At 36.7% G+C, this 14943-nt stretch overlaps 1 protein-coding gene across 3 annotated transcripts; it reads right to left on the bottom strand.

Moving 5' to 3' along the window:
- Nucleotides 1-2386: 2386 nt before the first annotated feature.
- On the bottom strand, nucleotides 2387-14171 carry cables2a (Cdk5 and Abl enzyme substrate 2a). Of its 3 annotated transcripts, XM_051880216.1 has the most exons (10): nucleotides 13586-14170; nucleotides 11663-11755; nucleotides 8897-8974; nucleotides 7382-7478; nucleotides 7001-7169; nucleotides 6645-6695; nucleotides 5900-5994; nucleotides 5453-5559; nucleotides 4742-4946; nucleotides 2387-4662 (listed from the first exon to the last, which is right to left on the bottom strand). In XM_051880216.1, exons 1-10 carry the CDS (start codon nucleotides 14110-14112, stop codon nucleotides 4522-4524), a joined length of 1563 nt encoding a protein of 520 aa, XP_051736176.1. In that variant the 5' UTR covers nucleotides 14113-14170; the 3' UTR covers nucleotides 2387-4521. The 3 variants fall into 3 exon arrangements, with proteins under 3 accessions (XP_051736176.1, XP_051736179.1, XP_051736178.1); XM_051880219.1 differs by lacking the exon at nucleotides 8897-8974 and having other exon boundaries at nucleotides 13586-14171; XM_051880218.1 differs by lacking the exon at nucleotides 6645-6695 and having other exon boundaries at nucleotides 13586-14169.
- Between the last annotated feature and the right edge of the window lie 772 nt (nucleotides 14172-14943).

The raw sequence follows: 14943 nt of genomic DNA, 5'->3' as shown, positions 1-14943 counted from the left end.
TGTGCACACAAAATATTGAACATCACCAATTTAGTCACTGATTTCATCTGAAAAAGATTTTTCCCCAACTATTTTGGATTTCTGAGGTTTCGATAGGCCTATGTATATATATATATATATATATATATATATATATATATCACTAATAGTGTTTGCTTAGTAAACTACCCTAAGGGTATTTTCAGAGGGGTTTTTTTCCTGAATGTCATACAAAAAAAGTAAAGACTCGTAACTCCAAAACTGTAGCAAGGAGAGTCAAAAGATTGGTATCGTTTGAAAGGAAACTTTTTAAATTTGGACATTCTCATGCTGAGAAACTGCAAATTAACAGAAAAAAAAAGTGGAAAAAAGGGAAAATTTACATATCTTTCTAATTTAAAATAGAATATCTCATAAAGGAAACAAGGGATCATTCTTTTTTTGGTGATGTTCCCCTGAGCTGTATCTGGATCAAATTTTGTGGTGAGCATAAAGAAATCAAAAGTTACAGCATTTGGAACCAAGGTAGCCTATTTGTTTATCCACTGGCGCCCCCTGATGGGCATTCTTTAAATTCGTTCTTTCACGTGGAGTAACTCGTGATCGATGCATGGGATTATGTTGATCTTGGACTCATTTCAATCGGTAAGTAATCCACTGTATGTAATGATGTGCCAATCTATGCATGTTTCATGAAGTTATAAGCTAAAATGCCACGTGAAATCTACATTTTAGTTTTAGTTAGCATCTGTGCGCCTGTGGGGTTTTATGTGTCCTAATTGCATGATCAATATCTCATGATGGGCTTATTGGATTATGCTTAATCGTGAGAATCTGCTGTAAATAATAATGTCTAATTTTCCACAATTGGAGCATGTTTCATAAAGCTACGAGCCAAAACGTAACATAAATGCTGCATTGGTTTATTATTTAGATATTGGTCTTGCGGGGCTTCACGTACAAAAACTCACTCAAATTTAGTCAACGCCCGAAACAATTATGCTTGTTGTATTCTACTCCGTGAGACCTTTTAAATGACATATAACACATGATTATCTGAGCTGTATGATGCTTTTGACACATTGGAGTACATAGTACAAAAAATATTTCATAAATTATGATTTAAAAAAAAAAAAAAAAAATGCATTTTTAGCAAATAACTCAGCAGTACTTAGGAGTTACTGAAAGTGGCTACATACATTGTAAAGTTCAGACTCTAAGTTTTCAAATGACACCTATTTTGTGATGATCAAGGCAGCAGTTTTGAAAAATATGATTATTAATTTCTTTGTAGCTAGGTGGTGCCCGCAGGCGGTACACTCTGTTTTAGAGTGATAACTCAGCACTCCTTAAGAGTTGAACAAAATGGTTGGATGCATTAAAAAGCTGAGTTTCTACGCTTTAAAATGATACCTACTGTCTGTTATTTCTGTCAGTGGTTGCTTAGCAATTTGATTATGAATTTTTTCACGGGGGGTAGGACTTAAGGGGTTGAAGAACAAGTTTGTTACCATATCTGCTTTTGGACATTTATTTAAATATAAATCTCATATTCCTCAGCACTTTTTGTGGTCTATGTATATGAACAGTTTAGCAGTGCGCTGGCATTGGGGCAGTTGGGACTTCTGATGAATTAGTTTGGATTACTAACAGAAGCCGTAGAGGTGGCTAATAATGGAGGTCGTTATCTTTAAAATATACACAAACTGATCTGGTTCATTCCAGCTAAAACCTTTTCTAAACACACTTGTTTATACTTTCATGTACATACACATTCCTCTCTCCCAGACATCCTTCTATTAAGTCGGTAGTTTATACAAATGGCCTTACAAGGGCAAAACTGGATGAACTCTAATAGACAATTGTTTTTGGTTAGATTTACATAAATTGTGTAATAATAAACTGAGACTTCCAATAAGAACAGATAATGCCTAAAATGATAGAACAGCTGAAGTTAGCAAAAGACATTTTCTTCCACATTGTGACGTATTTCTGAGTGTAATGGACTATCAAAAAAAAAAAAAAAAAAATGTAGAGATGGTACTTGATTCTGTATCCACCAGTTGTTGACTGGATTGTGAAATGTGGCCATTGCACTTAGAAATGAATGGGAGCTTGGAGTTGATTGCAGAGGGACGGGCTTTAGATGAATCATTCACAATAAGATGAATTTACAAAATAGGTTGAATTTGTACCCTTCATTATGTTTGTTTGAGCAGTCTCACATAGCTACTTCTTGCTTAACTACTGGCACTGGGTGAACTACCTGCATGTCTGAACAACAGACATTTCTTTTTTTAAACAGGATATCTTTTCATCTGTTCTAAAAAAACCTTTTCCAAGTAAAGAGACTTGCAGATAATTTGACATGTATAAACAGTGAGAACAAACTTCACAGACAAATGAAACAATTTAAAAACATCTTTATAAATGCAAATAGAAAAAAATGACAAAAACACAGCATCTAAACATCACAACAGACAGGACCCTGTGGACCCAGTTCAGTCCAAACTAAAGGCTGGCTCACACCGCCCAATAAACAAAAACATCCAATGGTTTTTGGTTCAACCTTGTTGTCTTTTAATCTGGCAGTGCAAACCAGCCTCACATCACTCTATGACATACTGCTAAAATAGACAATTTTGAAAAATACATCTTTTTTTCATAGACACGCTCACAAAAAACAGTATTCTCATGCAGAATGTCACAGGATTCCCCTCACAGTGTTTGTACTGTTCTACCTCCTCAAAAAGCTTCTACGACAGTATCACAGGAGTGAATGCATTCACATACAGGGAGATTTCAATCAACACGTCACACGGTTTTCCAACCGGATCTACAGTCACATTCACATGTCAAGGTGTGTGATGACTCGGTATTAAAAAGATTAAGAGACGGGAAGTGTGGAAAAAATTATGGCAACAGAACCGTACTGACAAATGTAATAGAAAAGGCACTTCATTCTTCAACGCTCAGTGAAGACTAATAGTGACGTATGATTACCTATAATTCTCTCCAATTCAATTCCCCGCTCACAGTTGATCATTTGCCTTAGCAATGTGAATTTTGACCAGTCCGGATTCCTGAGGGAAAGGAGCAAATGCACCATACAGAACCATCACGTTAAAAAGGCCACCACTAGATGGTGGATATGTGCTTCTGCTTCTCAGTCAAAAACAAAGTTGTGTATTTCTGGTAATGCTGCACACTGTGATACTGTCCAGGTTCTGAAAGTAAACATGGGCCATTTCTATATGGTGTATAAACATTTCCAAATGATTCATTTACATCAGAGAAATAATGATAAGACAATATTGTATGAACACTAACCAAGAAGATTCACCAAGGTTAGGTAGTATTCAACATTGCACAACACAAAACAGACTCACTCGGTCAAAGAGGCGCGGTTTCCTCTGTGACCAAATACACAACAGTTGAATATACAGGTGTGGAGTTATTTGTAAAAACCTACTGTACCGTGAAACATACTCAATCAACGTTGCACATAAGATCATTAGGACACCGTATATTGCCAAAAATTAAGCATTTAATCACTGTAACTGTCACAGCTGTGCATTAAAACTGAGAAAATCATGTTAAGACACTGAAAAACAACTGGTAAATGGTTCAGTTTCTGTTTAAAATGGCACTCACATATTCAAAAGACTTTTTACATTCAACGCTACCTAAAATTCATTGCGGTGTGTCTCCTTAAAGAACACTGTATCACTGTTAAACCAATGTCTAGTTGGTAAATGTTTGATGACAAGAAAAAAAAAAAAGATAGATAGAGAGAAAAGCACAATTAATGTGCCCGTTAAATGTCATCTCTAACATAGAGTGCCAGGCTGGATACGCATCGGAATGCCACACATACCCTAAAACGCATCAAAAATAAAAATAAAAAATATGTGAAGCGTCATCAAAAATATAGTCAGTATTCATAAATTATGAATTCTAATAAAATTAAAGTCATTCAAAAATAAAATATTGCATAAATAAAGTGATGCATTAAGAAAAAGCTTTAATAAATGATGATTGATCAGCGATTGTGGTATTAAAAAATAAAAATACATGCAAAAAAAAAAAAAAAAAGATGTAAATCAGTACTTCAAGTAAGCCTTTCTCTACACATGTATGATTTATAAAATCAGATTCGTGAAGTAAACGAGTGAAGATGGGAGTGTCGAAACCACTGGACATAGCTTAGAGAAATTCCACTGATCCGTTTAATCAATAAATAATACAAATAACCTTCCATAACTGCCATAAGATAAGAATGCCATCTCTCCAATCTACAGACAGCTGTTAAAAGAGTAGTTCACCCCAAAATGAAAATTCTGTCATCATTTTCTCACCCTCATGTTGATCCAAACCGGTTTCTTTTCCACAGTAGAAAGTATTTTGAGAATGTTTCAGTGTTTATCCATACAATGGAAAATATATATACAGTCATACAGGTTTGGAGCGACATCAGGGTGAGTAAATGAAGACAGAATTTTCATTTTGGGGTGGACTATCTCTTTAAGGGCCCTCTCCATTTCAGCCCTGCTGCACTAGCCTGCGATAGTGAGGCATGACCTTGCTGTCTGAGAGGTAGAGTGCCATCTCCAAGGTAACCAGAACCGTGAACTCCAGGGAAATCAACTCTTTGCGATTTATTCGGAAACGCTCCTCCAACCTCTATTCAGAGAGAGAGAGAAAAAGTTACAACATAAATCATAATAAAAGATAATAAGATCCAAATCAGTAAGACACTTACATCAATCAGTTGCTTGACCTCTTGTTTCTTGAGGTCGCTGCTAATCTTGGCAGCTAGTAAAACGCAGGCGGCAGACACCAGCTTTCGGTTGTGCTTGTTTAACCTCCCTTGCAGAACCAGCTTCTCAAAGTAAACATAGGCCATCGCTATGGTAACCGGCTGTAGGCCACACTCCTCACTCACAGAGCGCATCTCCCTTTTCAAACTGTGGTGCAAAGTAAACTTCATTAGAACCGATTTACAACATGCCCATAAAAACAGCTAAAATATAAAATCGCATTTCAAGCTACTTTATTTCATTCGGCCTTAAAGGGATAGTTCACCCAAAAATGAAAATTCTGTCATGATTTACTCCCCCTCAAGCTGTTCTAAACTGTATACATTTCTTTGGAAGACACAAAGGAAGATATGTTTGTAACCCAAGCAGATCTCGCTCCCCATTGACTACCATAGTATATATATTTTTCCTACTATGGTAGTCAATGGGGGCGAGATCTGTTTGGTTACAAACATTCTTCCAAATATCTTCCTTTATGTTCAGCAGAACTAAGAAATTTATACAGGTTTAGAACAACTTGAGAGTGAGTAAATGATGACAGAATTTTCATTTTTGGGTGAACTATCCCTTTAAATGTACATAATGTTGCGATAGTGTTATGTGCAAAACAACTGAGGCCCCCAACCATTTATTTTACATAAAAATGATTTTACCTTCTGATTTTGCTGAGCGTCAGCTTTATATGAGGAAACTTCTCCTTGAACGTCTCGTTCATGTCTTTCTTCAAGTCAGACGGTTTCACATATTCAATAACCGTTGTCTGGAGGGGACAAGGTGACTCTTATTATCAGTGTAAGAAGAATGTATGGCTTTTTATGGCTACTAAACACAATCATGGATGCAAGCATTGAACTTTTACAGCTAAAGCCTAGCCAGCTGTGATACATAAGATATCATGCTTCGTGTCTTTAGCTATGGTTAGACCATACTGAGCCCTTAGGGTTATCTTATGACATGCTGATATGATCTGATATAGGTCATAAGCTGGGTTCAAAGATTATGAATAACTATCATGCTGTAGTGAAATGCAGATGTCCTTTCAAAGCCTTTTCATTGGTAACATGCTACAAGAGATTATTGACTCTGTGTTGGGATCTTACCACATAAGATGCGAAAATTAACACTCGTTTGTGCTTCCCACATGGCCACTGGGGGTCACTGAGTAAGTTGGGGTCATAGTCTGACAGCTCCTCACCTAGCAAGAGTTAAAACATTAAACATGTATGTACACATGTATGGATTTTTTTGAAAGAATTTAATACTTTTATTAAATTCATCAAAAGTGACAGTAAAGATAATTATAATGTTTCAAAAGATTTTTATTTAAAATAAATGCTTTTGAACTTTCTATACCTCAAAGAATTCTAAAAAAAAAAAAAAAAAAAAAAAAAAAAAAAACATCGATCACAGATTTCACAAATTGTTTCAACACTGATAATTGGGCTGAAACGTTAAGGTGACAACGTCGACAATACAAAAAACATATAGTCGAATAGTTTTGATCTCATATGACCTATTTTAAAGGACTGCAATAACACGGTTTTAACAGTGGGGCGCTGTAACGAAATCTGCTCCCAGATGCAATCTAATAGAAGAAGACATGGTGCTTCAGAGTGCAAACAAAGCCGAACTATTAGTGTGTTCAACTTTGTTTGGAAAGTTTAACACAACTACAAAAAACAAAAAAGTGTCATATGCAGGGCTGTTCTTACGCCACAGATCCATATTCTCATGAAAATAGAAATTGAATAGAGTTGAATCTATATCCGATTCGAATCACAAGCTTATGAATAGAAATCAAATCGTGAAAAATGTCAACGTCCAGCCCTAATAAAAACACAGTACCAGTCATTGTAGCAGTTGGACTACTGATGACTTCTGAAGAGGGTGGAAAACCTGAGGGAGATTGGTCTATTCAGTTGGCTTGAAGTTCATTAAAAAGACATTTTCAAAAGCTGAGGTGATTTCCTTGTTTTATTTATTAGTTAGAATAGATATAACTCAATATTTAAACTAATTGCTAAAGCTGAATAATCGATCAAAGACTACTGATTAATCTGTGAAATAATCGGAGACTAGTCGATTAATCGTTCTAATAATGATTAGGTTAATCGATTATCAAAACTTTGGATAAAAGTCCCCAATAAATAAACATAAAAATGCTTTAATGAGCACATAATGTATCTGCACATGTAACATACCAGTATCTTGTATAACTGTGCTGTTGATTCGAGAAGGGGTGAAGTTTTTCTGCCCGTTGATACGGTTTCGAGACATTGGCGTCTGAGCTGTACTGATGTCAGGAGGGCAACTGCTCTTCTGCCTGACCAAGGCATTAGTTGGGAGCAGAAAACGGGCATATGATACTGTCTGCAATGCACACAAAATTCCAGGGCTATCAGTGTAAACGCAAACATATACATTGCAACAAAACACACACCCACTGACCTTGCACTGCACCTTGCACAATCCCGCTTTAAAACAGATAGTAATACACCACCAAATAAACAACCAAGGAGGTTTCTAAGACACATAATCATGCCTTTTGCTCAATCTCCTTAGAGGAATTTATCCCATCTTACCTTTCCAAAGTCCACCTCCACTCCCTCTAATCCAGGGACCATTTCAACTCCACCACCAGAAGAGTGTCTCTGTCTCTGTGCGTCTAGTTTAGTGTCACTGCAAAGGGTAGATAAATTATTAACAGTCAGAATTTAATAACTTTTCTCTGCACTGAAACAATCTTTCATTCAGATATTGAGATAAAGACTCCTCTGTCTTATTGGTGTTGTCTGATACGAGACACGAGCAGAGCCTGTTTATACACCAGCATCAGGCTGCAGTAGACTGTTTGTTTGCAAATAATTCATTTACAAGTTACTACAGTTTCATTATATTAAAGCTTAGAATGATACATATTTGTGTTTTTAAGAAGTAAAGGCACAATGACAAAATGAAAACAAAAATCATATTTATATGAATGATGTGATTGGCCAGTGTATGACAGGTGGACAAATCACTGAACTCTGGACTTCCAAATGCAAAATCCAATCATTTCTAAAAATCATGTTTGATTAATTTAAAGGGTTAGTTCACCCAGAAATGAAAATTCTGTCATTAATTATGACAGTATCTGTTCCAAACCCGTAAGTCCTTCATTCATCTTCGGAACACAAATTAAGATATTTTTAATGAAATCTGAGAGCTTTCTGACTCGTCCAGCAATTTAACCACCACTTTCAAGGTCCAGAAAGGTACTAAAGACATCGATAAAACAGTTCATGTGACTACAGTGGTTCAAACGTAATATTATGAAGCGACGAGAATACTTTTTGTGTGCAAAAACAAGCAAAAATAACGACTATATTCAACAATATCTTCTCTTCTGCTGACGCAGGAGCCGGCCAATAACGAGTCGGCATTCTGACGTAGAACCTGGAAGCGCTGAACGTAAACAGCATAGGAGAATGACACAGAAGAGAAGATATTGTTGAAAAAAGTCATTATTTTTGCACACAAAAAGTATTCTCGTCGCTTCATAAAATTAAAGTTGAACCACTGCAGTCACGTGGACTATTTTATCCATGTCTTTAGTACCTTCTGGACCTTGAAAGTGGTGGTTAAATTGCTGTCTATGGAGGAGTCAGAGAGCTCTCGGATTTGATCAAAAATATCTTAATTTGTGTTCTGAAGATGAACGAAGGTCTTACGGGTTTGGAACGACATCTCACAAAGATGAGAAATTAATGAGAGAATTTTCATTTTTGGGTGAACTAACCCTTTAATGCACCTCTTCTGAATAAAAGAATTCATTTCATAAAAAGAAAAAAGAAAATAAATAAAAATTCATACTGACCCCCAATTTTTGAACGGTAGTGTACATTAAAATAATTTGAAAACATCAGTGCAATTTACACGCTCATCATCCAGCTTTGTGAAAATCCCCCAAAATATTTTCTTTGAATGAATCATTTAGTCTTTGGAACATATTTCATAGTCCAGGCTCTACTTAAAGAAAAGAACAGTTGATTTGTCCATCCCTCATGGATTTGCATGATATGAAATGAGCTGTTTGGCTGACTGTGGTGGCTCTGTACCTGATGTGATAACTCTCTCCATACGGCAATACAGAGAAAGCAGCACACAGGGATCTCTTGGCACAGATCAGCACAACCCTGCAGGACACAGATGGCAAGTGCACACAGAACAGACAACATCAGTCACCTAATCAACAAACCATCACAGTACACCAGCCATGTTTCGCCCTAACAACAAGTGCATATGGGTCACAACAGCATGCAGCACAAAGCAAATGGGAGATCTTATGGCAGTGGAATGACAAAATAAGCCAAAAAGGTCAATCCATTATTCAACCACAAATCTTTAAATTGTCAATTTATAAGCAGCATGTAGCTTTCCGTGTCATAGTAGATTGGTCAGCATGACCAAATCTGATTAAAACAAACCCTGTCACATTTCCCAGGAGGCTGAATGGCATCACAATTAACAGGTCAGCAGCTTGTGACATGAGTTATGCTCAATGAGGTCGAAGGGCCATTACTGCTGATGTCATGAGGCTGGGGGTGAATGTGCACATGGGTGAAGGTGTGATTTCATGGTTGTTGATGTAATGCGACATTAAGCCAGGGGGTAAAACTGTGTTCTGCTTAATATACAAGATAATATCAGAAAATAACACTCCTTTCCTATTTCTTTTCTTTCCTTCTTTTTGAAAGGCTGTCAAATCTTTTTGCACTGCTTTGTTTTTGTACGATGATTGTTCTTGCTAGAGCTTTGTTAAAAGTACCGACTTCGGTACCTAGTCGGTACTGGCATTTTAAAAATGTGATGCTTTGAGCGGATTCGTAAACACCTCTGACTGGCCATTGTGTTCACACACTCATCGGATATGTCTGTGATTGGCTACAATGATCAACACGGAAGTGTTTGAATTGAATTTGAAAGCGGGAGCATTTGTAAGCAGGTGTATATCAGTGGACAGGTCCGCGATAGATGCCTGCTTTCAAACGCTCCCATGTGTATCTGTGTAAACACTCGGTAAAGAGCGTCATTGATGACTATTTACAACGTTTTTACAGCGTTGATCATTGATATACACCTGCTTACAAATGCTCCCGCTTTCAAATTCAATTCAAACACTTCCGTGTGTTGATCATTGTAGCCAATCACAGACATATCCGATGAGCCGTGAACACAATGGCCAGTCAGAGGTGTTTACGAATCCGCTCAACAGCGCTCAAAGCGTCACATTTTTAAAATTTCAGTACCGACTTGGTACCGAAGTCGGTACTTTTGACAACTCTAGTTGCTTTCGTTTTTTCTTTCCTAAAAACTTTTTAGGAAAGGAAAAAGAAAAGCAAAAACTAAAGGGATAGTTCACCCAAAAATGAAAATTCTGTCATCATTTACTCACTCTCAAAAGGCTCCAAACCTGTATGACTTCTTTCTTCACAAAAGAAGATATTTTGAAGAATATGGGTAACCAAAGACTTGATGGACCCCATTGACTTCCATAGTATGGGGGGGAAAAAATGAAAAATACTATGGAAGTCAAAAGGGCCCATCAACTCTTTGGTTACCAACATTTTTCAAAATAGCTTATTTTGTGTTCAGCAGAAGAAAGAAATTCATACAGGTTTGGAACAACTTGAGGGTGAGTAAATGATGACAGAATTTTCATTTTTGGATGGACTCTCCCTTTAACGATAACCTGTGTAGAATTAACCACCAAATAAGGTCATACATAAGTCATGTTATGTTATGGTGCAATAAGAAAAAAAGAAAATAACACTTTACTGACGCAGGATACAAAAGTCCGTTGGGTTTATGGCACATATATAAGTAAATAAGTTAGAGGGAGAAATAATTTAGAGGGAGCAAAAAAAAAAAAAAAGAGCACTTTTGGAAGCATTTATCTTACGTAACGGAGTTTCATTACATTTTAATGGCTCTTGCCAAGGTGCAGTTCTACTTTCAGAAGATGCCAGTGATCTATAAGGTTCCATTCAAGATTGATTTAATTCAGCCCGGTTCTTCCCTGTGTAGGCAGACACATCTATCCCCCATTTCTTCTGTCTAAGAACCTAAGTGAGTTATCCCAGTGAGTACTTATGCCAGTTATTAAGTTAGCAAAGGAATCGCAGAGTCTGCACTGTTTCATTTAGCATGAGAGCGCACTGCAGTTATATAACAAAGAACTTTACTTCCTGAGGAAACAGTCCAGCATCCACATAACCAACATCCATTTTTTATATTCACCCTATATGACTTGAATCATGGGAACTCTATCCTAACTGTTGATAAGAAAGTGCTGATAAAGGACCAGGACCAATTATTGTTTTAAATAATTTTTGAAAATTAAAAATAATAAAATAAAAATTAATTAAGTATTATTTAGAAAAATGAGTAACTTAATTTGGTTTAATGCATTTTTTTTTATTTAAGAAGCTGAAGTTCAGCAAAATTATAGAAAATTATTAGAAATTAAATAAAATACTGTCTGAAAATTTTGTCCTAACCCTATCCCTCCCCTTAAACCTAACTCTACCCATAACTTATCCCTGAAATCAAATGGGAAATGATTAGTGAAAAACACTAATGTAGAAGCACCTAATCCTGGAAAGCCTAAACTTGACATAAACTGTAAATAATCGGATTGGTTGATTGGAATGTTGTTTCAGGATCAACAGAGTTGTTGATCCAGGAACATGTTGTACTTGGTGAAATCATGTTCACCCTAAACGGATCATGTATTACAGACTTAATATTGGAAAAACAAAAAAAAAAAACAAATACAGGTCCTTCTCAAGGGGAAAATATTTCTCAAACCATGTCAAACTCACCTGCTCCCTCGAGTATCATACGGTCTCATATTCTTGATGAAGTGCACCTTCTTGGAAACCTTTGTCCCTGGAGACCCAGAAAGGTTACGAGTCCTGAAAAAAGAATGTAACAAAATGTAGAGATAAATACATGCGACTTTAATTTGTATAAGTTTAGAGACAAATTGTGATGGATCAAATTGAAGGCTTAATCTTATTGCCCTTGGCTATAAATTAAGGCTTAAAGGTCGCCCATCCAGCATCAGTCTATCAGCAGACCTTACATAAAGGGATGAGAGGGTGAGGGGAACAGAACAGGAGATGAAGGCAAGCAACAAAGAAGACAAACAGGAAATGATGAGCATTTGTACTGCAGTGAGATCATGAGGCTTGGTTCACATGAGCAACATCACCTACCTACCGGCAGATAAAGCTTGTTTTGACTGGTTGATGTCCTTTAGGCTATACTTCTTTGACTGACTTAGCAGTCTCCTTATTAAAACTGCTCTCAGTTATCAACTGACAGCAGTGAAATCTTATCACCATATAAGCCCTTCCTATGGGTCTTCCCTAATCAGTGTCTCTGTTATCACAGTTACAGAGGACTTCACTTTTAAAGTCAAATGCAAAGTCAAACAGGACAAACAACTCACTCACTACACAGAATATAACCGTCAAACATTTGTTACTCTTAATTAATAACTGTGTTCAATCAGGCAGACAACACACGCTTTATCACAGTAACATCTTTATTTAGGTCTTTTAACTTTGTCCAGAGTAAACCGGATTATAAATGAATGATTCTTATGAGCCGATTCTTTTAGTGAATCACAAAACGACCTGAGTAGTCTGATTCTCGAACGAATGTGTCTTATGAGCGAGTCCTTTTTAGTAAATAACAGCAGCTCGATTAGCGAACAAATGACTCTTACATAAGTCGGTTTCTATTGTGAATCAAAAATATACAGTGCAACTTAAATAGTCCGGAAGAATAAGTTAGTGAGTCTTTTTAGTGAGTCAAAAATGCGCAATGCAGAATAGTCTGATTACCGAACAAATCACTCATTTGAGCTGAAAACTTATCAGTTAATCAGTCAGAGCAGTAATTGAATTAATTTGACTCACTTTCTGAACTGCAAGTTATTACTTTCTTCATGTCCAACTCGAAATTAACCAAGAATTGATGTTATATCGAAATGCAAATCAGAATAACGTTAGTTTATTTTCAAAATGTAGTTAACGTTAGAGATAGACATTTTTTTTATTATTATTATTATTTTGTAATAATTGGTCATTTATATTTATAAGTATTGGTAAGTATTTTTATTTAATATAAAGTTAGGACCAACATTTCGATAGCCTCACTAAAGTTGAATTTGTATTTCTTTAAAGTACTAAAAGAACCGGAACCGTTAAGGACTCGGAACCAGAAATCCTTACGATTCCCAACCCGACCCGTTCATTTTACCAGATCTCAAAAATGTCGCAGAAATATTTCCTGTCAAACTAATGCCTAGAAAACAAGACATCAAAGATGAAAATGAAAGTTAAACAGTAAGGCGGAAGTCAGTACTTCAACTTATAGATCTGTTTTTGTTTTGATTTGCTCGTACTGTAATATACACTGTTTACAATACTGCTTCAAAAGTCATAAACAAATGTAAACACCAGTAAACAACAGGCCAGACGCAGTTGACTGTCCATCCTTATGGTATGAAATCAAAAGCGTACTAAAATTTGTAAATAAACATATCTTTCATAAACATATATAGCCTATTCAGAATTGTTTAGGACAGATGACACCTATAGAAAAGGGTTACATCACACATTTACTCCACAGTTGTTATAAATGATGTAATTTTTGAATACAAACCCAGCTAGAGAAAAAAAATGTCAATAACGTGTATCATTGTTTGCCAACCTGCGTTGCCAAACAAAACTCACCTTTGACGGGATTCAGGCACAGGGTTGGAGCCCGGGAATTGACTGGGTGGTTTACTTGATCCTAAAACCACATTCAGTGGTCCAGAGGTCGGTGAAAGAGGGGGTCCCTGGACTGACAAAGGATCTGCTCGTCCATCCTCCGTGAAAACGTCGCTGCTCCCTTGGTTAAATAATGGAGGAGGGCTCAGAGGAGCAGGGTAAGTGTTAGTCCTCGGTACAGGGGTCGCTGCCCCTCCACTGATGGAGGATGACACTTGGGTGAAGGTTCCATAGCTGCTGGTTGTCGACAAAGGGGGACCCGTCACCGCCGACGTACCGACATCCACACACCGGCTCTCGGCTTCCCTAGGGCCACCGATTCCATTGCTTAGATTGTAAACCGGTCGTCCGTCCAAAGATATATTGGTGAGAAACAATAGTGCTGCTTGTCTGCGACGGGAATCCCGGCTTTTCCGCAGGTGTTCTTTGTGTGGTTTAGCTGAATTAGTTCTCGGACAGACGCGAGGACCGCAAGCAGCGGCCGCCATTCTACTGTGAGTAAGCTAAAAACAGACAGAGCTATTAGACCGGCTGAGGAATCGGCCACGCCCTCTGATACCTTATTGGTTCAAATTCCTGACACTTGCATATAAATGAGATTTTGTCACAGCGGATTGGACGAGAGGACTTAGTTCATAAATTTGTACAATAATTTGGCTTCAAATGTACAGGACACTAGGAATCTGAAATACATTGATCTTTTTATTGAGAGTGACAGTTTAATAATATTATATTTGTATTAATTATTAAATGTTTATTTCTAATAAGCATTAAGTTCCCCCCTTAAATAATTATCAGACTTTATTCACCCTATATTTTATTACTAGGGAATATGAATATCCATTTATGCAATTTCTTGTTGTATTCACACTGTAATGTTTGACTAACGCTGCTGAGTGCTCTATATGGTAATGACAGAATCTCTCCATACTTCTGTTCTGCTCCACATGATGCTGTAAATTCAATGAACATGTTGGTTAGTATAAGCCTTTCTAAGCAGTTTTAAGCACAGCTCATTACAACAGTTAAAGTGTCTAATCTGTTATGTAAATATGTAATGTGACGTCTGCAACAGCTCCTGGGATAATAAAAGAGGATAAAGAAAAGGAGGGAGAAAAGTAATTTCCGGATTCTTCAGTTTGATAAAATGTTGGCAGCAAGAGCCATAATTAGAAGTTCTTGATAGCCTTGCAATAATACTAGGCTTCTTAATAAAGACTTATTTTTATGTTGTTTAAATACATACACAAATGCATTTTATGCATTTGGATATGCATTGCCTCAACAATATAGTTTGATATTGTTGAGGCATTGGTTTG

Source organism: Ctenopharyngodon idella, chromosome 22 (genome assembly GCF_019924925.1).
Source record: "Ctenopharyngodon idella isolate HZGC_01 chromosome 22, HZGC01, whole genome shotgun sequence".
Classification (NCBI taxonomy): domain Eukaryota; kingdom Metazoa; phylum Chordata; class Actinopteri; order Cypriniformes; family Xenocyprididae; genus Ctenopharyngodon; species Ctenopharyngodon idella.
The sequence above is the reverse complement of the archived record's forward strand: the minus strand, read 5'-3'. Positions and strand labels throughout refer to the sequence as shown.

Excerpts from the sequence above, each read along its gene's own strand:
- cables2a (XM_051880216.1), bottom strand. The coding sequence starts at position 14,112 with ATGGCGGCCGCTGCTTGCGGTCCTCGCGTCTGTCCGAGAACTAATTCA. Across the intron at positions 11,756-13,585 it reads GTGCCTGAATCCCGTCAAAG|GACTCGTAACCTTTCTGGGT; the intron begins GTGAGTTTTGTT and ends TTCTTTTTTCAG. Across the intron at positions 5,560-5,899 it reads TAATTTTCGCATCTTATGTG|ACAACGGTTATTGAATATGT; the intron begins GTAAGATCCCAA and ends TGTCCCCTCCAG.